We start from the raw sequence: 26,674 nt of genomic DNA on the forward strand, positions 1-26,674 counted from the left end.
CTGAAGGGTTCCTGGTGTTAACCTTTAGCGTAAAAGGCGAATGCCAGGAGTCTGCAGATTTAGCTTATCAGTATGTGAAATGTATAAGATTTAAAGGTTGGGTTTAGTAAGATGTTGCTGTTAAAATTGCCGGTGGTCATAAACTATGGAGTGGAGTTTTAGTGTTAACCTTGCATGGGAGTCTCAGCAGGATGTGGAAGGCTCCCTCTAGGGGGAGTGAAGGGTGCATGCACGTGATAAACCCCCACGTTGTCATTATAAGACCTCGTCTCCACTGCCAAAACACACACACACACACACACACCTCAGAATGACAAGTCATCAAATAAAACCCAATCTTTACTGTCCATGATTAAAGGAAATATGCTGATTTCAAGGGGCAACTATAGGGTAAGTGAATTCCCCTTAGTTAATTACACATAACTGTGAATGAAAATGTGTTCTTCCAGCATCACCCTTTAACGTCATTCTTGAGTAGGAGCGTAGTATGTGACCTCTTGAAAATAAAAAGTGCAAATTATACCCCCTAAGCCAAACACGCGCTTGAGCTCACTCTTAACAGATGCACAAATGTTCGGATATAATTGCTTTTACAAACGTGGATACAATACCTGGTATGACATATGGGGGTGGAATACATTCCGAATCCGCTGCAGAGTTAAAACTCATTCTACGGGTACACCTGAGGGAAGTTAAGTGCATTAGGACAAAGAAGAGAACAAAATCCGACCATATGTACACCGGAGAGATAGAGCGAGACCGATAATATTCAAACAGTGCCCGATCTGTTAGAATAATTAACGTACAATTCTGTTCTATTAAAACACCTCTAGCCGAATTTTTATTCCTCCGTCCCAGCGGTTTTTCATTCAGCTGGAAACACCGATAAGCTAAGTATTTCTGTTAATGAAGACTGAGGGTTCGCTTACTCTTTTTACAAAATGCTACTCGACCAATTCCCCTATTAAGTACGGAAAAAAATTAGTTCTGCTAGGTCAGAACAATCACATACTGTTACCACCTGTGCCACACCGTCGTTATACATTTTTTCCCCTGTTTTGTTTGCCCCCGATTTTATAAAATAAGTAGGGTCATACCCAACAAGCATGCCTGATTAAGTCAACTCCTCTCGACAATACACCTGCCGGATTAATGGAAAGCCCTTAATACCATTGTTGAAACGCCTTTGATTGCTCACCAAGAGTCAGTTACAAGTTAAATTAACTCATACATTCTCTGAAAGTACTGGGTGCACTGAATGTGTTTTCTTTACATTTCAATTTTCTTTCTTTCGCATACAACTTAGGTTTCCATTTTCAAGACGTTTGCCAGCAAACTGAGTCCGTGCATGAAATCTGAATTTTTATGATAAGAGGCAGGAGAGAAATAGTAAGAGTCAACAGCACCACCCGAGATTCCATGTTTCCTTAAACACTCAAAATACGGAACTTACTGAAGTTTGCTACCACAGGAACCCACGGCACTTTGATAGGAGATTAGAGGCTCCAGTACTGAACTACTACATCTGCTTTCACCGCTGCCGAGTAATCTGAGTTCAGCCTCTCCGACAATGAATTACACATTTATCTGTCTCAGCCGTGTGGTCGTTACGCGATGCTCTCACTTCAGCGTCAAACGTTTACCTGGTCAGGTTTCGCTCCGTGCTCAGATGTAGAGTTCTCCATTGAGAAAACTTCCCAGAAGTCTTTTAGAGGAAGCTCTGGTTCTGGGTGATTTAAATTCAAGTTAATAAAAATTAAATTTTGATTTACTGAGCAACAAGCATATTATACGCTATAGGCCTACCTAAGCTACATTTAACTGAAAAATAGGAGGAATAAAAGTGAACAGTAGGTTACTTCAGTGGTTCTGATGACTTAACTGAGTCACACCTGTATTCCCTACTTACATTATTGAATTATTTTACCAGTGTATCTGTAGTTAGAACTATTCTAAGAACACATCAGATGTGTTACGGTGAAAGGAGAGGAATTCAATTTTCTTCCAGTCCCGACCTCGTTTCTCTCTCATTAGCCAACTCGAACAAAATAGGCACATGCTTTGTGGGTGTAGTTATTAATGTAAACATCAGACAACAATATTGAGTTGGGTTTCGTAGCGTTTCAAATGTAGAGGAGGCCCGCTGATTGTAGTAGGGGTTGCAACCATGGTTACACACTCGGTGCTAGAAAGCTTGGGAGCTTCAGTAGAAGCAGTCATTGCAAACATAGCACCTTTGAGTTTTTTTAGTGCATCGTTTGAATCTTTTAAAACGTTTTAAACCACTGTCGTTCACAGTATAGTTGTACGTAACGGTGTTACAGCCCTGAAGATGGTTGACAATATAAGTGATAAGTGCTTTGAAGACGGCGCTGTCAGTGTTTTCACTGTTTTTTTGGTGGACAGATATAACATCCAAACAGGAGTTTTGTGTTTTATTTCGTTATGAATTTGTATTTTATATTCGAAAATCTGATCAGGTGGTTGGTCTCCATTACCGATCTGAGCATGATACAGACTGAGTGAGCAAAGCGTCAGAATTGTCTCTCGGTATGAATTGTCTCTTTTCTATCACGAGCTCTCGGGTTGATATTGTTTTTAGTTTCAATATGTTTTTCAGGCTTGATTTAAGGCCCATCTAATATTGATGAATTCCTTTTTAATAGTGAGCCTACATGAAAGATGGGCTAAATCTGCATTAGCAATGTCTGTTTTGCTGTTGTTGTTCATGCTGGTAGATAAGAGTTAAACCTTCATAGACTGATTTAGGGATGATGTGTCACACAGATGTTCTCTTATTTTCATTTTATTTCATCATATTTCAGAGGGATATTAAGAACACTATAATGGTGATCCATGTTGGCAATTATTTATAATGTCTGTGAAATATTTATTTAAGGTTAGTTTCAAAGGAGATTACTGCATCTTTTGCATTCTCACAACATTCACTCATTTGACAAATCCAAACAATTTTCAGGGATATTCGGATATTACAAGAGCCAAATCTAATGAGTTTTACAGTATTAACAGAAGCTTTATAGGGAGCTTTAGTAACATGTCTACTGTCCTCCAAGCTTGGTTGAAAAACTATGCATGTGTTTAGTTATAGTTCTTCTTTGGCAAAAGCTTTTTGTGCTTCCAGGAATTTCTTCCTCTCTTCTTCCTCCTGTAAAGTCCACACAAATCATCAGCAGATGTAGGAAATTTGTAACAAGGTATGAATGTGTGCACATGTGTTTGTGTATTAAATGTGTGTGTTTTTATGTGAATATTACACAGCTAACCTTGGCTTTGTCTTTGATGGCCTTCTCAATATGCATATTCACAAACTCAACTAGAGCATCTAATGTTCTCTTTCCTGAATATGGCACCATCTAACACATACATACACAGACAGAGAGAGAGAGAAAGAGAGCATGTCAGAGAGACACACATACGTGCACTTGAACTCCATAGCACTTGATTACAAAGAAAAAATTTATCTGCAAACATCTGTCATGTCTTTAACCCAGCAAATATAACAGACTGAACTGTTAACTGTTATGCTCCACAAAGTTTACCAGCAATTTTCAGATAAATGTTCAAAACTGATTTACTGATGTAAATATCTGACAATAATACTATAAAGTTCTAGTGGAGATGAGAGAGCGAGAGAGTCAGTTGTAAAAATGTGTCTGTCTTCATTTTCACATTAAACACTATATCAATGTTGTTATTTTTTTAATAACACATAAAAATGTGCATAGGCCACTTCCTCTCACCCTCTCAGCGTATACTGCAGGGAAGAGTTGGATTGAAGGATATCGCTCCGGCAGGTGGACGTTTACGTCGTTAGCGGTTATATCAATCTTGGCTACCACTGTGTTGTCATGGTTACCGAAGGTCTCAGCAAGCTCCTCCCACAGAGGAAACAACATTTGACTTTCAGTGTTCCACGGGGCATCTGAGGAAAAAGGAAAAATGTTACCAATATGTTATTTCAACATTTTCTAAATGTTATTATATACATATTTAAATCAAGAAACTTTAGCTTGTATCCAGTTATACTGTTTGTGTTATAGCCACTGACATATAACAGATTCTTTTACACCAGTAATATGATATTATTGTGGTATGGTAGCATCCACATTTCAGTTATTTGCCAATAAAGAGTAGATTGTGCCCAGTGAGATGACAGTAAATAGAGTGCTCTAGGGAAATCACGCTTAAATACACACTGCTGCAGTCAGAGAGGTGTGTGAGAGTACTTACAGAAGAGAACTAGCACATTATTGTTATCGTTGAAGACAACTCTCTCAAATGTTGTCCCCACCAGTTCCTTCACTGGCTGTTTATCCCAGTCAGCAGGAACTGGCTCGCTCTGTAACTTTGGCTGTACACACACACACACACACACACACACACACACACACACACACACAAACACACACACACACAGGGTTTTTATTTTACATCTCTCTTGTCAGTGTTGCACTATATAGGAGCACAGACTGTCTATGTTTGTATGCTGTACGTTATAGCTCTCCAGGTGCACAGTATTTGAGTGTGTGTGTGTGTGTGTGTGTGTGTGTGTGTGTATGTGCATGTATGTGTGTGTTTGTGTGATCTCACCTTGGCTGTTCCCTGTAGATAGCTCTGACAGAACTCTTGGAGAGTGTGTGTGTTGATGAGGTCAGAGGGCAGCTGGTACTGAACATTGTGTGTTAAGTTTACCATACGGACCGTTGGTGCTTCCACTGCATGTATCCGGAAATATTCCAGGATTCGCCCATTCCGAATTTCACTTACGTCAATCAGCACGAAAAGTACCTAGTGAAAAAGTATCATAAATACTTACTAAAATTCTTATTATGGTATATTAGCACCTGGTCACACATAATGACAATTACATCAACAATATTTTATGGAGATTTCTCTTCTCAGATCTCTGGGCAACACAGCTCTACCACAATTATGAATCTAATATTGTGAAATGCTTTTATTTCTGTGTAGTTATCATTAAGAAGAGCCATCATCACTGAGTGATGAAGAAGTCTTTTTGTTTGTTTGTCTGTGTTAGTAATTACGGGTTTAGTCAAATCTAGACACCCTCACCAGACAGTTTTTTTCTGTTTATTTTTAGTTGCACATTAATGCTTATCAATTGTAAAAATCCATCTTTTCAGAAAATTTTTAGATAATGAGATAATGTAAAAATGCACAGACCTGTCCTCTGAAGTGTTTTGCAGCAATTTCAAAGGCACGGTATGTCTCTGGAAAGCTCTCCTCTGTCTTATTGATGAACAGAATCAAATGATTTAACAGCACAGAGTTCAGGATCTGAGATGCAGTCTGAAACACAGCAGAATGGAGTCCAGTGACTGTGTGTACATGTGTACGTCTGTGTATGTGTGTGCGTGTGTGTGTGTGTGTGTGTGTGTGTGTGTGTGTGTGTGTGAGATAGAGAGAGAGAGATTCTGGTCAGTGTTAGTACCATGCCATTGTACTCAGTGACGAGTGCCATCTCATTGACTCTGATGAAATGCATGAGATCCTCTTTCATCGTATCACTTGACATCTCAAACTTCTCTTCCAGTTTTGACTGTAATTCCAATGCAAACACACACACACAGAAAGAAAGATAGAAGAGGAAAATGTATACATTCATATGTAGTACTGACAAATTACTACCACTCACACAATGATAATATTCGGTAGTGTTAAATCATTATCGTACAACTCATGGTTGGATTAATGAAAAAGTGGTTCAGGCCTTCTCTCACCATGCGGAAAAGCAGAACTGTGTCACTGGTGATGTCATACTTGTTGAAGACATCACTACTTCCTGTCACCCCAAAGGGCAGGTCAGGAAGGTCAACTGCTGCTGAATAAAACACATTCACCATGCCCTGTTCAATGTCCTACAACACACACGTACACGCACACACAAACACATGCGCACACACAAATGCACGCGCACGTGCACACACACACCCATGCTTACTCATGATCAATACCTGACAACAAACAAACACACAAAATCATAACCATCCCATTACATAGTCATATTCTGACAGTCAGACATAAACTAGTATTATTGTTGAAAGGGAATGATATTCTACCTTGAACAGTCCTAGAACAACAGTCTCATGTGTTTTGGTATAGCTCTCTAATTGGCTCAGATCAGTGATGATGTCAGCGCTAGGTCCCTCCCTTCTCCTCAGCCATGTCAGGATAGCAACGGAGCTCTTCAGAACTGGGAATGGAGATCAACGACTTGTTAGCTTTAATAAGACATCCCTCATGTCCTGAAACATTCTGAGTATGTTTCTGAGTACATGACTACAAACCAATTATTTAACAAACTCGCTTAACTCAGGTGCATGGAAGTACAAGGAGGAACATACTATACACAATAATAATGTGATTTATACAGTCAAGTTATTGAGAACTATTTTCCTGCATATTCAAATAATCTGTAGTGACATGAAACCCAAGTGAGTTTGCATAAAGTCTTACTGTAGAGACATCTGAAATGAGCAAGACTGTGTTTTTTTTTTTTTGCTGAGGGGTGGGGGGTGTCATAGAGCACTACACTGACACAGCAATATAACTGCGACCTTGAAACATTGTCACTGTGTATACAGAGCGATACTATCTCAGAAGTGTTGTAGTATAGTCCTTTGTAAAATAAAACACCAGAATTAATTTTTTTAAAGAAGGTTCAGATTATATCAGCTTTATTTCCGGATTCACTTCTTTAATATGTGCTTGCATTTTATAGAAGAATAGCCCTTCAGACAAAAAACAAGCCGTTGGAATGTTGAGAAAGTGGGTGGAGCGTTACCAGGGCAGTAGATGGGGTTGGACGTGTCTCCAGACAGGTAGAGGCGTAGAGAAGGGACAGTGGTGACGTTTAGCTCTCTCACCAGCTCTTTCTCCTTGGACATGTCCACGCTGCCCAGCCTGATGGGAGAGTTCTCTCTCTGTAATTCACTGGCAGCTTTACTGAACTCCAGGATGGATCCCACTGATTCTCTAGAGAGTGGTTCATCTGAAATAAGTGCAAAAAATCCCCAACCAACCAACCAACCAACCAAACAAACAACCAAGAAAACAAAAAACATAAAGAAGAAACGTTAGTATTGTCTTTTTGTTAGGAAATGAGCCAGATGTATTGTTTGACTGTATTGCTGCATTGGTCAATGCTGAATGACCAGTTTTCAGCAAAATTCATAGGAAAAAAAAGATATCTTGTTGACTTGTTGATTTTATGATTTATGGTTTCAAGGCTTTTTAGCTGAAACTGTGCAGTTTTGCTCCATGAAAGTGAGAATGAAAGTCAAGCTCCTGTATCTCACATTGTGTCATTACCAAAGGGAACAAGCCAGAAAGGAAGAAATGTCTTTTTTTTTAATATGCCATTTGGATCAGTCTTGGGCACAGATTGACAAATCGTCTGGAATCATTACAGACTGTGTCTCTATTTTAAACACTACAAAAGTAAGACTGCACATATGAAACCACGACACAATTCTGAAAACTAAACAGCCTAAACAATTTCTCTTGAGGAGTTTTTAGTGAGTCGATTTTTGGCGCTAAGCTAATCAGTGAGTCTGGTCTGCAAACTCAGTCACATTCAATAAGACTATATATTGCAATGTCATTTCTCAAGTTCACACAAACACACATGTCTAATACACCACCAGGCCAGCTTTAAATGAGAGTATTGATGGTTATGTTATATTAAAAGTAACCTAGTGAAAGGGACAGTTGTCTATCTCAACACATTTAGAGATGAACCCTGGGTGAGAGGCCAGTGAAGAAAGATATGCTTAGGGCTTTTGCCAAACTCACATTTGTCTCTTCTCACCCTCTACTGCAAAATATTATTACTCAAAGGGATCACAAACATGCAGCGGCAACCACACACGCACACACGGAAATACTTACAGAAGTGTACGAGTAGTTGCTTGTGCCGTTTGAGAGCTTTTTGGAAGTTGCTTTTCTGAAGTATTAAGACATCCTTGTCCTTTGAAATAGAGCTGGAGTCTTTCTGTGACACACTTCCAGTCACGCATACAAACACACTCAGGCAAAGCCCAACACAAACCACACACACGTGCACTGCCTTCATCGTACGGCCAGGCAAACGCTGGATAGCTGAGCTCTTTCACCTTTCAAATGTGTGTGTGTCTGTGTGTGTGCATGAGACAGAGAAAGAGAGAGAGAAAGAGAGAGAGAGGGAGAGAGAGAGAGAGAGAGAGAGAGAGTGTGTTTGTAGAGAGGGAGTAGCTGATATCAGAGTGTACTTTGGTAAAAGAGATATAGGAGAAAAAGGAAGTTAACTGATTAAAGAAGCAGAGAAAATGGATGAGTGTGTGTGTGTGTGTGTGAGAGAGAGAGAGAGAGAGAGAGAGAGAGAGAGAGAGAATTGAGGGTGTGTGTAAAGGTGATTTTTCCCCATTCAGTGTGCTCTGTGTTCCTATCTGTTCTTTTTTTCCCATGCAACTGCCTGATAAAGACTATTAATTGACACATTGTTCATTGATTAACACTGGGATCTATATTATAGTAGTCTGTACTTAGATGTCACCCTACTGAATAGAAACGAAGCACAAAGAAATCCAGGTAACACTGCCAATACAGAAAATCACAGCTTTCAATTAAACAAACAATAAGACATAAACATTTTCCGAAACATTTAGGAAAAAAGCAAAAAAGAAATATCCTGGCTCCATCTAGGTTATTTTCACACTTTATCCTGTGTTGTGTTACGCAAGTTCTTGACACATTCCTGATCAATGAATTTGACAGCTAAAATCTCCATGTGTAATTCAGTGCACGTCCTCAAGATGTCACTGCACCCACAAACACACTCTTGGCTCCCGTTCAGTGGTTCACACTTCACCCTTCACACCAGTGTCTGACTTCACAATGTGTTTGTGTGTGTGTGTGTGTGTTTGTGCGTGTGTGTTCCCATTTAGCAACCTTGCACAGCCTTGCACTCATTTATATACTTCCACCTTTGCATTCTGCTATTGCTTTTTTCTTTGATATTGCCAAATCATATCAGAAAAATACCAAGTATTTTAATTGACACTGAAGTATCTTGAAACTTTGTCAAGGAAACTTTTCAGGAATACTGTTTACCTGCATTATGTGATATTGTGCACTCACATCTGTCACATATGTGAAGCTGCACTGAGTTTAAGAACTGGTAACACTGGTCTGTGTCATACGTCCTTCTGCATACACACAGATTAATGTGACATGTAAGCCCAGGGGAAAAGAGTGTCTGTAAAGCTCTTCATGAAAACTGGTCAAAAAAAGAGGTCACTGTGGCTGGGTGTGTGTGTGTGTGTGTGTGTGTGTGTGTGTGTGTGTGTGTGTGTGAGTGTGAGTGTGTGTATGTGTGTGTGTATGTAGGGGGGTGGGGGGTGGGGGGGTTTGGGTGGAAGACCTTGAACAGGTCACACATTGTGACATATACTGTATATTGACGTTTCTAATGTCTTGATTCTTCTTCAGAAGTATGTTAACTCTCCTCAGAGAGACACCTGATGTAAGAATGGCTCTGTCTGCTTCCCCAGGTTGAATGAGTTTTCGTCCCTGTTACGTTGGGGAGAATGTTGCTAATGTTTGTGAATGATGTGTAAATGCAGCGTTGAAAAAGAGTTCTGCTCCAAAAGACTTCAGAATCGTAACTCAAATTCACAGACATACCTGTGGATTAAAGTTAAAACAGTATGAATGCAATCTATGGTGAAAATGTGTCAGCTCATACAACATGTCTGTGTGCGTGCGAATGTTTGCTTTGTGTGTAGCTAAGTACATTGTTCACACGAGTTCTTCCTCAACCAAGCAAAAAAGAGAGAATACATTTCAATGCCTGGTGTATACTCTTACAGACAATGAGTAAGTCAGCTTCCTGCTCGGTGATGTGTTACAGATTTTCTGATAAGCTGCTAAAAGTGGAAAAGAAACTCACGCTTTGTTGCTTTCAGTATGACAAAAAAGAAATTAAAGCATCATACGTATAGTTTAATTATTTAAAAAAATATATTTTGTAATATATGTGTACAAATTCACAGGGGAGAAAAAATACAGCCTTTACCAAAACATTGGGATTAATTATTTTTATTCCGTTGATTAATTCTGTAATACCACAAGCTCAGCAAACAGCTTCGTTCAAAAAAACTTACTGAAACTTTGAACAAACTTAATCAAACTTTAGGCAAACAGCTTGTCACAGTTTGTCAAATGTTTGTCTAGTGAAGAAGCTACACATGATAACCAGCACAAAGCACAGCAATTTGTAAAGTAATTTTATGATGTAAAAATAATGTTATAAAAATATCATAGAGAGAGGCTCCTGAGATTTAAGAACTGGAGTCCCTATATTTCTGACAGATCACGTCTTTTTAGAAAAGATAGAACATCTCCTTTATCTATAGTTGGCCTCTTTATAAGACATATAGTACCTGCTCATTTTGTGGTCTGCTTTCTTTAAAAGTAGATATCATTTTTCCTCCTGTTTCAGAGTGGACAATTACTCAGGCTGTGAAATATTCATCCTTTCTCAGAACCATATGAGTCTGCACCCCCTGCTGTGAGTCTTGTCTTTTCACTCTGTTTGAGGTTTTGAGGTGTCATAATAAGGAGGTGTGTTACTTCTTTCATTTTAACTGCTACTAGAAAACTGTAGTTAGACACCCGTAATTACTCACTCTCTCTCACACACTTTCAAAGCTGCTTATCCTAATTAGGGTCACAGGGGAGCTAGAGCCTATCCCAGCGTGGATCGGGCGATAGGCAGGGAAACACCCAGGACAGGTTGCAAGTCCATCACCGGGCAGACACAAAGACGAACACACACACACACACATTACCTAGGGGCAATTAAGTGTCTCCAATTCGCCTAGCCTGCACGTCTTTGGACTGTGGGAGGAAACCAGAGCTCCCAGAGGGAACCCACACAGACACATGGAGAACGTGCAAAGTCCACACAGAAAGGAATCAAACCCCGGGCCTTCTTGCTGTGAGGCAACAGCGCTACCCACTGAGCCACTGTGCCGCCCATACCCATAATTAGACACCCGTAATTAGACATCTGATTGACAGCGATGGCAACTTCAAAAGATGCATCAGGAGTTTGTTCAGTTCTTGGAAATGAGCAGAACATTTATGCTTAAAGTTTTGGGGGTTTTTTTCTTGGCAGTGACATCTGATGAACTAGGCTGCTCTGAACTGTGTGACTCATTTTACCTTCACAGCTCCTGGCGTAGTAATGATTAAGAAGAGAACTAACAATTTGTGGTTTCACTTCAGCCACACACTGGTATTCAACAACATTCAGTGGGGGTAGAGGGGTAAGAAGAACACTTTCATCTACAATTTCACTTTCTATCTCAGCATCTCTAACTTGATCCACTGTTAAACTCACTCATCAGGAAAATCTTCATTTGTTTGTTCTTTGACTGTCATGACTTAACGAGCAGAGATTTATGGTCCTTGAACATACACAGTCACGCAGACACACACAGATAGAAAGAGAAAGAGAGAGAGAGCGTTCATTTTTCCTACTCCATTTAGCAGTCTGTAACGACATGTCGTTCTATCCATAGTTTAGCCACTTGATTAGTAGGAATGGCGAGGAAAAACTGCGTTGCTCAAGCCTCTACGCATTGTATGGTGTGTTTGTGTCAGGCTTTCCGCTCGGTTTCTTTCTTGCCAGTCCGGTGTCCGGAAAGAATTTATTTTACCGGCCAACTTTACCGGTCACGTTTCAATAACAGTCTATACTACAAGCGCAAATATAAAGTACACCTAGGCTACTGAAAGAATGACAACGACCTCAAATCAGTTTGACTATTTAATGAACGATTAAGCAAAACGAAGAGTGAGCAAAACTTCAACATTAGCCGCTAAAAACAAAGCTGTAACATCTGTGGCCGGTTTAAAAATCTAGCCTATAAACTACCAGGTAACATTTTATTTTCTCCTTTTTTCACTGCTGCCGACTTGAGATCAAACGTGTCCAATGTGTCTTTGCAGCTTGCAGTGCGTCGCGGCACTCTCTCCTCCTCCAGACGACTTCGCGTCGACCATCACTCCGTCATAATTCGATTGTGCAGAGAGAGGCCCCTGTCTGCTGTCACGCTTGACATGGGCAAAACACTGGCAATTTTAGCCAATGTAGCCCAGTCTGGATACAGCTTGCTCAACTCTTAAATAAGCACTTGGCGAGCTATTGCAAACGTTTGACCCCCATAACCGTGGGGTAGGGTCATCGCTGCCACTACATGTCGTCGAGCATTATTACCGGACAAAGTTTTAATTTATCGTTTTTTTTTAAACTTCAGCAGGCAAAAACCAGTAATTACCGGCTAACGAAAACCCTGGTTTGTGTGTGTGTGTGCTAGTGTGTGTCTACGTCAGTATGCATCTGTGGGTGTGAGGGTGTATGTGTGTGACAAACATTTGACAAAGGCACATAGGGGAGAGAGAGATAGAGTGAGAGTGTCTTTTGAGGATAAATTCAGAAGGAGCTGAAAAAGCAGGTCAGGACATCAGATATGCTTATTTACAAGGGGACGTCTTTAATGTTCACACACAGTTCAAAATAAAAGTGCAACGTGTAACAAATATTCGTAGATCTACAACCAAGTAATCCAAATAAAACGTCATGTGGATAAGAACAATAAACTCATCTTTCTATACTGACACATGAAACTTGTCAGAAATACAAATGTGAATTAAATATAAGGTAAAAGATGAGAAAATATCACTATAAACACATACATACAAATGGGAGTTGTAATTTATTACTTTGATAACCATACTCATATTTCTTCACAGAACCACTCAGTTCACTTTTAAGTTGTCACTGATTAAAATATAGCCCATACAATTATATTTTATACTTTACGTAGTGTACACCTGATACAGAACGTGATCTGATTTGTGATGAAAGATAGCAAGATGAATCAGAAGTGAACTGAGCATAGTAAACTCAACTTGGAACATATTCAAGTATTCTTGGAAATGGGCTATGTGAATAGTGAATACAGAGAAAAAATGAGGCAGAGTTCATTTGCCTGACTATTCTTTCTGACTTTTTTGAGTGTATGATTTGATTGGGATCAGCTGTATAAGATATCCTGTACTACTGAAATGTATTCGTCTTATAACATAATACGCTTTTATAAAACAGATCCGTAGCTCATGGATAACTCGTCACCTCTCACCAATGAAAATGGCAAATTAAGTTTAACTGTTTTAACTGTTTAATTTTGGCTTGAGGGAAACTTGAAGTTTTTGTTGGTGTAGGTGTAGTCTCATGCCAGATGGTTAGCTTAATTTTTAATACTATATGCATGTCTTTTTTTGTTTTTGTGTGTGGGTAGAATAACTTGGCATGTTTAGAACTTTAGAATGTCGATTTGAGTGACATGACGAGAGAAACAATAATATGGGTTCTTTTAATTGGTTTGTGTCGATTGAATAGTGGAAACTTGATGTGTCTAGGCATGAATTTAGTATATATGTATATCAATTACTATATTACATATTTAATATCTCTTATATATTATAAATTAATTGGTAATTTTAGATACAATTCCTAGATGTCCCCTGCATGTCAGTTGCATTTCTTTCTTAATGTTGACAAGAAAATGAATGGGGGGCTACTTCATTACAGGTCAGGTTCGGTCTCTGCATTATGGAAGCAGAAAAGAGTGTGTGTGAGAGAATGTGTGTGTGTATGTTTTGAGTGTGAGTGTGCACGCGCGTATGCGTGTGTGCACATGTGCGTGTGTTACATCCTCTTGTGAACATGGAGGTTCATGTGACACTCTGGACATGAGTGATGAGCATCTTTGAAGGAGTCCACACAGAATGGGATACAACAGCACCTAAAAGGCAAAACGGGGGATTTTTGAGTTTTCAGATCATATTATTGTTAATTTTTTTTTATTACATTGTTAGCTGGAATTTTCTATTACGTTATTCAGTAATTTGGTACTATTACAAGCCAAAAATTAATAGCCCCTATTAGTTTTTTATCGGGATTTCATTTCAGCATATGTTATCATTCGAGGATTTCAGTATCGGTTGCTACAGCATTTCAGGTGGAATGCGTCGATACGTCATCTAAATGTAATGCCATACTCACAGCCGCGACATGAAACAAACATAGGCTATATCGTGAATTATGTGTTAAAAATGAACGTGTCTCTGTACACGCCAATACAACCGCTCTTTAGTGGAGATCAGATTAAGATATGTGTATGGACTTACCCGAACAGAAGGAAGACGAAGAACATTAATACGGTGAAGGAGCCGTTCTTGTACAAGACAACTGTATTCACTCTCCGGCCACAGTTTCGACAAACTGTCAGAGAGGGCTCTGACCCGAGATTATTTGAGTAAACGACAGCTACACAGAGAGAAACAGAGAACAGCACCTTCATATTAGGCAACCAACACTCAACATCTTACTTCCCAAACCAACAGCATTTCTAAGGGTAAAACGGATGTGCTTTAATTCATTAACTTGTCGTTGAATATTTAACAAAACCGAAGCCATGGCAGGTACAGGACAAGACAAAAATCACTGATTCTCACCTGGCTGAGTTGTAATAACTTGATTTCGGGGCGGAGCTTGATAAACAGCAGCCACTTGGTTTTGGGGCGGAGCTTGAAAAAGAGGAGCCGGTTGATGTTGATAAACGACTGGGCTTGTCGGCTGCGCTGCGAAGTGAGGCTGAGGCGCGTAGACCGGCTGCATTTGGGGCAGTACCTGTTGCTGAGGTGGAGCTGCCTGAGGTTGGTTTGCAGGTGTAGGGTTAGCGATGGTGATATTGATGTTCCCAACTTTCTGTTTCACATCGACATCTGTGAATAATTTTAGATATGCATTAGGCTTTTAAAAAGCTTTTGTGTGACTCCAGACGGAAAAGAAATGGGCAAATGCTGTCTGTGAGAGTCGGAAGTGTTTCTAGGAGAGGAAAGTCTTACCCGACTTGTTTACTGAAGGGCCTTCGACGAGGCATGCTGATGGTGGAGCAGCCATATTGATCAAACGCTATAATCACAGTTTTGCAAATAAAAATTTAGGTGCACAATGACAGATGTTCCCTCATATTTCGCTGAGCATGGCAGTCTTTTCCTGTTTTCTTATCAGATAATACCAGTGATGTAAAATGGTCCTACTTTCTATCCTACCGAAGTGTAATACATCTACGAAAATAAAACTAATTAAATTCTAGATAAATAAAAACTCTGTAATAACTCTGTGGTAGTTATGTCACTGAAATTATGCCTGTTTGTGACACAAGGTATTCAAAGGCAGAAAAATGTAATGATTGTATTAATCATACTTCTTAGGATGAATATCTTGAAATCAATGTCAAATAAAGCTTTAATAATACCATAAAAACCCATTTGTACTTTTAAATGTGCTCAAGAGAATAGTATTTTTTAAAAATTTACTTCTTTACTTTGTTCCTTTGGTCTTAGCTTAACACAGCTGAATGGATGGCATTTAGATGGCTCTGTTAAACTGACCGAGGTTTTATGCCAGCCCATTTGAAAATATATTTCTGAATTATATTTCTTCAATTCAATGAAATGCATATTGTTACAATTTCTGCTCGTGTCTTTGCTTTCAGTTCATCATTCAAGCTATTGAACAATCCATCTATTGATCTATATGTCTATTGATCAATCTATTGATTGATTAGGCTGTCTCACGTACATACTGCACCAAAATATACGTAGGTTGGTCTTTGTATGCTAAAAATGTAGTATTTTATATATATATATAGGGATATGATGACTTACCTTTTGTGGAGAGGTTATAGAGATGCTGCAGAGGAGACTGTTTCACTGTTTTTCACCTTTGCTCAGTCTCCTTTACTTTCTTTCACTTTCTGCTTAAGTACTGCTGCCATCCCCAAAAATCTCATCCATCAAGTACATCACGAAAAACACAAGAACAAATACTCCGGAAGCACAAGACACTTAACATTCCTCCCCACTCCCCTGACACACATCTACATGCACTGTCCCTCTGTCATTCACACAATCTCACACACACACACACACACACACACACACACACACACACACACTCACACACACACACACACACACACACACACACATTCTATGATAGATGTCTGAGCTGTTTATCATTTGATTCACAGATGTAGGGATTCCAGTGAAAGAAAAATACTATTAATCAAAGATTCGTTCAAACCATTTGCAAAATTCTCAATCATTGATTTGTATTGTTAGATACAAGCATAACAAAACTGCTAGATTCCTCAAAGTACGTCACCATGATGATGTTTCTATTCTCATGGACATTATGTGTGTATATATATATGTATTTATGTATATGTATAATATATATATATATATAGAGAGAGAGAGAGAGAGAGAGAAAGAGATAGATATATAGATATAGATATATACACATACACACAGATCACATAGATATCAGTATATGTTTTCAAACCATGTCTACAGCAAGCCAAGGGTCTGAAGGTCCGAACCAATCTACCATGAGTTAGGGGCTCTCTCCCATTATTACGACTGAAACTACTTTTTTTCTCCCTCTTTTATATTTCTTAACTAACACTGCTGTTGATGTCTCACCTGGTTGCAAGTCACTAAATACCTAATTGATTTCTTGCCATAATGTCGGTCTTTCACTTCAACTACACAATCCAGCTCAAGTAAACATTTCTCTTCCTTGAGTGAGCTTTCATTTGCTGGAAATGCTAGTGCATTTGCACATTACTTTCAGCTAATCCATCATCAGCCTTGGGAGACATTTTTTAAATAACTGAATGTAAAACTCAGAGGATCTTAAGAACAAGTTGTCACTCATACTTATTTGAGAGAAAATGTCTTTAGTGTTCACATACTGTACATTTAAAAATGAAGGAGCAACATGGGACTAGTATCTTTAGAGCTACAGCCAAGTAACCTTAATAAAAACTTGTGGGGATGAGAATGATACACTTATACATCAATTCACATGATAACATTTTCTCTTGAAATAAACCACAAACCAAAATAAACAGTTAAGAGTTAAATGTCTCTCTAAATGTTAGAGCTACTATGTTTACAGATAAATACTGAAATAAATATGCAAGTCAGTAATGACAGTAATGAATAAAGAAATCAGGTAACAGATGAGAAAATTTTGATACACATTCAAACAAATGAGATATATTATTTATTAATTAATTTAACATCCATATTCACATTTCATTACAGAATGGCTTAGTTCACATAGTCAGTTTCAGTGTGGTGGTGGATTAAAATGATTTCTTTATGAGCATTTGAGGACAACCATCATCTAACCATAACTTTTTAAAAATATTTACTGGTGACATGATAGAGTGGCTTGCCCTCATGACTTACATGGTACATTGTTACACCTGATAAGAAAACTGATCTAAATTGCAAAGAAGTGTGGTAGTGTGAACTGAAAGCAAACCAATAGATATACATCTTCTTTGAAACAGACTGCATGAACAGGAAACAAAGTACAGTTCATCGTTCTGGAGATATGATTGAGGTGAATGAAGTCATTGTCATCAGTTAGCCTGTATGAGATATTCTCCTGTGTTACTGAAGTGTGTTGATCTTTGGATAATTTAGAAGTTTGCAGAGCTATTTGAGTTTGCTCTGATAACTAGTGGTGGTTTTACTTCAGTTCTAGCTTTACATTCTTTTGTGAATAACCTGTCACCTCTCAAGTATAAAAATGGTAAATTTCAGATGGTGCAAATAAGAGGTGTTTGGCTTGAGGGAAATTCAAGCTGAAATACCTCACATTGTTTGTTGGTACAGCTGCAGTTCTCTAAAAGTCTCATACCAGACAATCAGCTAGATTTTGTTACTATCTACATGTCTTTTGTTGTTTTAGGGGTAACTGAGCAAAGTAAGGTTTATCGATTTGAGTGTCATAACCAGAAAAACGATAACACTAATCATAATAATAGGTCCTGGCAGATTTTGACCAAAACTATGTGGCTAGACAACATATATAACATTTCTCTGTAGATATGTTCCAGAAATTTCTTAGGAAACTGATAATTTCTTAGAAATTTCTCGACGTTTACTGTTGTACAGTATGTGTGGTGTATTATTCCCACATGATCACAATTCAGTTCTTTCATAATGCTGTATGTAACGGGAAGACCAGAAACAGGTCATTTAGGAGCTAAGGAGAGACAGCTATCTGGTGATATTTTAAAAGATGATTAAATCACTACAAAACTGAATCATGCGCATGAGAGAGAGAGAGAGTGTATGTGCATGTGTGTGTGTGTTACATCCTCTTGTGAACATGGAGGTTCATGTGACACTCTGGACATGAGTGATGAGCATCTTTGAAGCAGTCCACACAGAATGGGATACAACAGCACCTAAAAGGCAAAACAGTCATATATAATGAGATACGACCAGACATCCACACACACAGACACGCACGTGCACACACACACACACACACACACACACATGCACGCACGCACACACATTACATGCACACATACACAACACACACGCACACACACACATGGATGTGCCTACACACGCACACACACACCCTTACATACTTTCAGACATCTACATACACACACAGCTGAGCAGTCCCATACTGTGAGATTGTAAGACTGATATGAAAACTGATAAGTTGGTTGAATGACCTCAATGACAGGTCTATTAGTTATGTTACAGCTGTGTGCATTCACAGTTTTCTTTTCCATGGTTCAAAGGAGACTTGTGGACTTTGTTTGTGAGCCATTTAAAAAGAATCCTGCTTTAAAAGAAATTCAAGTTCACAGCTCAGGTTTGTAGACATACCTGTGGTTTTACCAATGACAGGCTGAATGTAATCTATGAGAGACGCGTTATCATTCCTGATAGGAAGCATTCACCTGCGTTGACAAATAGTGCCTCTCTACAAATGTTTCTTTTATAATTAAACTGTCATTGCACTTTTGTAGTATTCACCAGTGCTTCTTCCTCTTCTTCTTCTTCTTTTTGAAGCTGCTGTTCAGAGAGTCGGATCAATGCGCAGCTAACCAAGTGAAAATTACTTTATGTATTTTTTAAGACCAATAGAAAAATGCTACATTATCCCGTTTAAAACGAGAACGATTAAGAACGGCATATAAACACGACCTTTGGGCAAATCAAATGTTGTTAGACTCATCACTCTGCTACAGAGAAAACTAAAAATCCAGCCAATTCGAAAACTGTCTGAAGTGCTGAAAAGCACTGGCCAATGTGTTATTTTGAGTCCAAAGGTCAAAAAGGGTTGAACATTCTTTTTTAAATGCACTGTAGCCTTAATTTGTGTGTAAGTGCATGTCTAAGGGTTTAGGCTACTGATGCTAAAGCATGAGTGTGACTTTGGGCTGCCTAGGCTGTGTGCCCATATAAAGGTAACCTATTGGCTGGGTGTAAAGAAATAGACAGTAAACATTAACATGTAAGGATAATAATCAACATATTTTTGCTTGAAATACAAAAATATTTTGCATGGGAAATCTTATTTTCGTCACTCTTCACAGAAACCATTCTGTGACAATTCATACAATCATGAAACAAACATTTCGACAGCTATACGCTGAAAATGAAAAAACGTGCCCTAACGCATCCACGTTTTACGGCTGTTTCATGAGATCAAACTGAAATGTGTGTATGTTCTCACCCGACGAGAGTAAGGACGAAGCACATCAGGATGGTGAAGGATCCATTTTTATAGAGGACAGTAGTGTTCACTCTCCGGCCACAGTTTCGACAAACGGTCAGAGCAGGCATTGGCCCCAGGTTGTTTGAATAAACAGCTACACATAAACAGAAGAAACAGAAAACGGGACAGTCATTTAAGAAACCACCAGTGAACTGTATTTGTTTTGTCCTTCATATCAAGACTGAATTCTTCAGCTACGCCAAACAAACCTGTTTTATTTAAACATGAATGACAATGTAAATAAAATTCATGAGTAGGCAATGGATTTTGAAATGTTTTACATATCTTCAGGGTCAGGGTTTTCTACAAAGCCTGTACTGTAACTTCTTGACTTGATTAGTCAATGACATGGAAGTTATGACATATTCAGTGCGGCACAGGGCCACCGACCTTGGGGCTGTGTTGTAATAACTTGGTTTGCCGGCTGCCCCACGAACACTGGCTGAGCAGCGTAAACCGGCTGCGGCTGGGGCGGTGCTTGCTGCTGAAGCTGAGCTGTTTGAGGTTGGGCAGCAGGTGCAGGGCCAGCGATGGTGATATTGATGTTCCCTACATTCTGTTTCACATCAACATCTGTGAATCATTGTGAAAACATGTGTTAGGTTTTCAGAAAGCTTTTGTATGGCCTCAGGAATAAAACACAGATTGAACACAGCAAGTGCCTGACTGTCTGAGAGTTGGATGTGTTTTTCGGAAAGGAAAGTCTTACCAGATTGGTTTACTGAGGGGGGGCCGGTGATGAAGCATTCCGGTGCAGATGGTGGAGCAGCCATATCGACCATACACTCTGATCACAGTTTTGCCAAAAAAAAGAGTACAGATTAATACTTATTGTGGTGATGATGATGATTATGATGATGGTGATGATTGTCAACAACAACAGTAACAACAACGACAACAACAACAGTAATAATAATAATAATAATAATAATAACAATAATAATAATAATAACAATAATAATAATAATAATAATAATAATAATAATAATTATAATAATAATAAATTATTATAATAATTTGTCTGATAATAATAACAATTTGTTTCACAACTTGCTTAACACAAATATGTTAACATTCAACACAAAGATACTGTTATTTACAATATCCAATCCTGTGTTTAGACTAGCCTCAAACAATATTTATGCCTGATTTCTTGGTTATAACTCTTAAAAACAATCAAATGTATATTGTTACAATTTTCTGCTCCTTGTGTCTTTACTTCACAGTTTGATGGCTATTGATCTATCAGTCAGTTGAATCTATGAATCTATTGTCCTTTTAATTTATTGATCTATCAATCCATCTCACTTATATTCATCCTGTATCTGAGTATATATGGTATGTAAACATCTACATATCTCACAAAAGCATCATTTACCTTTTGCTGATCAGTTATAGAGATGGCACTGAAAGGTAGACTATTTCACCCACTTTGACTGTTGCTCCCTCTATACACTCTATGAACTTTCTTTCACTTTCTCGTTAAATACTTCTTCAATCCCCAAAAATCTCACCCATCAAGAACATCACTTCTGAAAGATTTTCCAGAAACACAAGATGTCTAACATTCCATCCCACTTACCTGAAACACTATCCCCTTGCCCTGTCTCTCTGTCACACACACACACACACACACACACACACACACACACACACACACACACACACACACACACACAAACATGCAAAAACATGCACACACACATAAACAAGCACGCACATGCACAAATATACAAACACACATATCCATTTTTAAATATATGAGCTATTCCGTGTTTAATTCACAGATGTGGGGATCCAAGTGGAACCAAGAGAAAATGAATGAAAGACTCATTCAGTTTTTTTCTCATAATTCCCAATCACTTGTCAACGTCATCAAAAAATAAGCTTAATAACTTCATCATGGTAATTATTTTATTCTCATGAACATATAACTATATGTATATTGCCATAATACTACTTCTACTACTATTAATAATAATAATAATAATAATAATAATAATAATAATAATAATAATAATAAAATGCACAGAAAACTGGGGCATCATTAGCAATATCAGGTGCGTCTAAGATTTTAGGCTCTTGATGATTCCATCTTTTTGTCTCTACTTTTGAGGTACAGCTCATACTAGGCAGATGGCATTGAAAGAGGAATTACAGCGACATGGTGGGTCAAAAGGTGTCTACCATGAGTTTTATAAAACCCCAGTAACCTTTTTATGAACTGAAAGCTATTACTTTGTCTCTTTTTTAATGTTTTGTTTTGCTACCAAAATACCAGCCTTTGACTTTGACTGGACCATCCAGTTTGACAAAGTACCTGAATTCCGACTACTACACGACTGGTTCACTGGAGTGATTGCTCCTGCATTCAGACATCAGTTTCACGTATTGCCAATCCATCATCAGTCCAAGAATGACACCATTCTGTTCTTTGGTTACACAGAAGGGTTGTAAATTCTCTAACCTTAGCTCAGACAAAAGTCAACGAATATTTTTATTTTTTCCTGTGCAGTCAAGGAGAAATAGACTATTCCAGACTCATTGCTCAAATGTGCTTTGCATAATTTGAGTGCATTATATGTTTGAGACATGATGAAAAGACAAAAACAGTGCAGTGTTCAGTGTTACATATTTGGAATATGAATTTGAAAGCCTTACTGGTACCTTACAAAGCAGCAATTTTAAACCAACCGATGGTCATAAAAACTTCCTGTGGTAACATATTTATGTGGGAGGTGTAAACGGTCTCACTCTCTTAAAGTTCATAAAACAGTCTGAAAGTTTACCAGTACTATGTGATACCTGTGAGGATATGAATGTTTCTCTTACAGTCAACTGACTGACTCCCAGATTGGTATATACAAATGAATCTGTGTGCAGTACAGTATACTCTGTAATGGCATATAAAAATGAATCTGTGTGCAGTACAGTATACTCTGTAATGGCATATACAAATTAATCTGTGTGCAGTACAGTATACTCTGTAATGGTGTATACTCTATAATGGTACATACAAATGAATCTGTGTGTAGTATAGTATACACTGTAATGGTATATACAAATGAATCTGTGTGCAGTACAGTATACTCTGTAATGGTGTATACTCTATAATGGTATATACAAATGAATCAGTCTGCAGTATAGTATACTCTGTAATGGCATATATAAATGAATCTGAGTGTAGTACAGTATACTCTGTAATGGTGTATACTCTGTAATGGCATATACAAATGAATCTGAGTGTAGTACAGTATACACTGTAATGGTGTATACTCTGTAATGGTATATACAAATGAATCCGTGTTGAGTCTACTGTACTCTGTAATGGTATATACAAATGAATCTGTGTGCAGTACAGTATACTCTGTAATGGCATATACAAATGAATCTGTGTGTAGTATAGTATACTCTGTAATGGTGTATACTCTATAATGGTATATACAAATGAATCTGTGTGCAGTATAGTATACTCTGTAATGGTATATACAAACGGATCTGTCTGCAGTACAGTATACTCTGTGATGGTATATATAAATGAATCTGTCTGCAGTACAGTATACTCTGTGATGGTATATATAAATGAATCTGTGTGCAGTAAATTACACTCTGCAATGGTATATACAAATGCATCTGTGTGGAGTATAGTAGACTCTGTAATGGCTTGACCACATGGATTTAGAAGAGTAGTGATTCCATTCAGTGACAAAACATAGGCATTAGCTTTTGTCTGGCTTCCTTTCTCAGTGGCTCATTACTATGATCTTATTCAGAACAGTAAGTAATAGTTAAAAAATGCCACGAAAATGGCACAGTGACATTTACAGATAGGAATTAAAGGAAGTGTGTGTGTGTGAGTGACAGAGATTTGGCATACTTTACATTTGGCATAATATATAATGCAGTTTTGCACAGAATGAATTGAAGGATCAATTATAGAATGATAAAGGACAATTATGGCACGCTCATTCAATTTTGTGTGTGTATAAAACTTTCAATCATTTTTAAAGTAGTCTAATTAAGAATGAGATCCCCCTTTCAATTCTCAGATACTTGCATAGAGATATTAAAACAGCAAACAAACAAAACAAAACCAGAAGTGTGTCACTCTCATGCAGAAAATATGCGGCACCAGTCCTTATATTTCAACACTGTTTAGTTGATGAGAACTCTGATGATACCAGCATGTCGTGTGTGAAAGGACAGGATTGTTTCTCAATAGCTTCTCTTTCATTTCGATTTCATTTTAGGTTTAATGAGTCAGTTCACAATGCCGCCGTCACAAATTCATGGAACGGTGCCATTCATTCTCTCTGATTAGATAGATAGACAGATGCTTTACTGTCCTTTTGCAAGGAAATTTGTTTTCACGGTTTGTACAGAGCCTCACACATGATTACATAAACACGACATACCCCCAAAAAACATGATATACACCGAGCACAAACATAACATGAATAAATATACATAAATACACACCAAATACTCCCAACATGGATACATATTATACATCAACCGTTAAAACATCCATACATATATACATAGCACATGACGGCTATCAGGGTGCTTTGTTTAATGTTATAGCAGAGGGGACGAAACTCCAGGGATCTGTATCTACGGCTCGATGGAAGCAGTGTGAAGAATGGGTTTACCACTAACTTAATTTTCACTGCTGCCCTGCATTTCACCTTTATCATCTTGTTGGTTGTCATCACAGCAGCTGATGTAGCCTACCTCAGATTTCGAACAGCACCGGTGTAACAGAAGCAAGAACAATAGAATCCAAAAGATTAAATATTAATAAATATGACTTACAATGCCATTATAACCACTTTTCACTAGCGTTGTCTGCGTAAATATTTTAATCAAAGAATGAATTTCATCTTTTCTTTTTTACCCCCAGTTATGCTAAATCTTGCTTTCACTTATCCCGCTGAGCCCCTGTGTCTTGGGCGCTGAAGTTTTGCGCTCTTGTTGTTCTGTTTGTGCTGCTTAGCCATTTCATGTTGCGCATTACGAGTGACACGCTATGAGGAAACCATGTTACAGGTTTGAAGGACAGCGCTTTTCCTAACTTTTATTCATCCTGTCTCCCCTACATTTGTGATTTACTTCATGAGGCTTGTCATTTGCATTACAACGTGTGACTGGCTTATGATCATAAACACGCGGTTAAAAATGCATCAGTGCCATATTAATGGTAGTAGATTCTCTCAGGGTTTCCTGTTCTTTTGACACATATAGTTTCATAATCTTGTATCGGACTTTGAGGAGGAACAGATCCCTGTGCATTCTCACTGATACTAAATCATTGGGCTAATTGTTTTCAGTCAGTTTCTATCAGGGTTTCTGTATTTACATATGAATTCAATACTCGCATATTTTTGAATTCCACTCTGTTTAATCTGTCTGTATATCTACCCTCCTGGGCTAGATATACAGGTAGGATTCTGGCCTAGTCATAACCTGATCACCTAGTTTTAATTGTCAGGTGGTCCTGGAGACTTTCATTAGGTATATGTCAGCAGAGTAGCTACATAACATTTCCAAAATTAGCAATGATCTAACCTCACTCCTTTCCTGGGTTCGTGCTTCAACTAAGGACAAGCATAGCACAGCATAATTTTGTCCATATCTTTTAAAGTTTAGCACCTAGAGTAAGCGCTCCCCCTAGTGACTGTATAATTAAGTGCAACACTTACAGACAAGTATAGTCACAGGTATCTCCAGACCAAGGTCAAATAAGTATTTTAGATATTTAACAGACTCCTGACTCTCTTCAGTGTCCTACTGCCTTGAGACGATTCTCATTGAAGTTCCAGATCTGAATAACGACTCTGTAACACATTCACGTTACCTGTGGAACTGCTTCAACACATTTAATCCTCTTAGAATTGAAGTAGTTTTAGTGGTAGATGAAGAGGTGGATAAGAAGTGGTTAAAAGGTAGAGCAGTCAGTTAAGTGTACAGGGGGAGGATGCAGTCATTCGAACACGTAATACTAATTTGTCCCTTGTTTTGCTGATATTTATTAAAGAGCATGAGCAATTACGACTTAATATCTCAGTTATAAATTAGTAATTCCAAATTACGATTTAAAATCTTAGCATCATGATTTACAACTTAATTACAACTATGTCTTCACGACTAGCCAAACCGACAAAACTTGTCCCCATCAAAGGACTGCTGGAATCCACCTAAAGCGTTTGCGGCCAAGTCGTCTGCAGCCACATACAACACTGTCCTATTTACATTACAAGCAAGTCTCTCTACAAACACACCAAATGTTTCTAGATACTGAATATCTTCAATCAGTGGCTACAAAACCCTATCATACCCATAAATCGTGATATGTTCAGCCTCGCACATTAAAGCTAGGTAGACTGATGACAGTGATGACTTATATCTTGTTGGCAAATTGGCTATAACCCAATACACACCACAGACTTTGTGTTTCTTTTTGGATGTGCCTAAAGGATTACAAATTTTGAAGTCGTCAATGTACAAGGTTATGGATACACCAACAGCTTGACCTGAGAGAAGCTGATTACCTTTAAAATAGTCCCCATCTTGAAATGACCTGTAGTGACCCGACTGTTCAACTGGATTGTTTACCCCCAATGCTTGCAGTACCTCCTCTCTTTAGGATAGGGACATAAACAACAGTATGAGTCCTTTCTTGTGTACTCAAAACATATTAAACCGGTTCAATGACAGTAAAGTTCTGTCTATAAAATGATTGCCTTTTGCACTCTGTGCCTAGAGGTCCTTCTCTTGAAAGCCAAGTAAGTGGGTTTGCACCCTGTAATGCTTCAGTTAATGACGATGTTAAACATTCCTCAGATGTGCAGTTATGCTCCTTCAAAATATTTTCAGCTGACTGCCTAGTTACTCGTCCAGCACATTCACCAA

General features: G+C 38.3%; 2 protein-coding genes across 2 annotated transcripts; both read right to left on the reverse strand.

Moving 5' to 3' along the window:
• Nucleotides 1-3,103: 3,103 nt before the first annotated feature.
• Nucleotides 3,104-8,116, reverse strand: LOC115817592 (protein disulfide-isomerase). The gene is made up of 11 exons (XM_030780915.1): nt 7,933-8,116; nt 6,827-7,033; nt 6,102-6,235; nt 5,763-5,900; nt 5,474-5,581; nt 5,206-5,331; nt 4,612-4,809; nt 4,252-4,372; nt 3,762-3,943; nt 3,285-3,374; nt 3,104-3,166 (listed from the first exon to the last, which is right to left on the reverse strand). Exons 1-11 carry the CDS (start codon nt 8,114-8,116, stop codon nt 3,104-3,106), a joined length of 1,551 nt encoding a protein of 516 aa, XP_030636775.1.
• Nucleotides 8,117-13,798: 5,682 nt separating this feature from the next.
• LOC115816069 (cell death-inducing p53-target protein 1 homolog) lies at nt 13,799-15,055 on the reverse strand. Its single transcript, XM_030779041.1, has 4 exons — nt 15,001-15,055; nt 14,608-14,877; nt 14,281-14,419; nt 13,799-13,895 (listed from the first exon to the last, which is right to left on the reverse strand). Exons 1-4 carry the CDS (start codon nt 15,053-15,055, stop codon nt 13,799-13,801), a joined length of 561 nt encoding a protein of 186 aa, XP_030634901.1.
• Between the last annotated feature and the right edge of the window lie 11,619 nt (nt 15,056-26,674).

This window comes from Chanos chanos, chromosome 7 (genome assembly GCF_902362185.1).
Source record: "Chanos chanos chromosome 7, fChaCha1.1, whole genome shotgun sequence".
NCBI classification, from domain to species: Eukaryota; Metazoa; Chordata; class Actinopteri; order Gonorynchiformes; family Chanidae; genus Chanos; species Chanos chanos.

Coding starts and splice junctions, on each gene's coding strand:
- LOC115817592 (XM_030780915.1), bottom strand. CDS start 8,116: ATGAAGGCAGTGCACGTGTGTGTGGTTTGTGTTGGGCTTTGCCTGAGT. Junction 4,810..5,205: donor CAAAACACTTCAGAGGACAG/GTCTGTGCATTT, acceptor CTTTTTCACTAG/GTACTTTTCGTGCTGATTGA. Junction 3,167..3,284: donor CCATCAAAGACAAAGCCAAG/GTTAGCTGTGTA, acceptor TGGACTTTACAG/GAGGAAGAAGAGAGGAAGAA.
- LOC115816069 (XM_030779041.1), bottom strand. CDS start 15,055: ATGGCTGCTCCACCATCAGCATGCCTCGTCGAAGGCCCTTCAGTAAAC. Junction 14,878..15,000: donor CCCTTCAGTAAACAAGTCGG/GTAAGACTTTCC, acceptor AATTATTCACAG/ATGTCGATGTGAAACAGAAA. Junction 13,896..14,280: donor TTCGTCTTCCTTCTGTTCGG/GTAAGTCCATAC, acceptor TTTGCCTTTTAG/GTGCTGTTGTATCCCATTCT.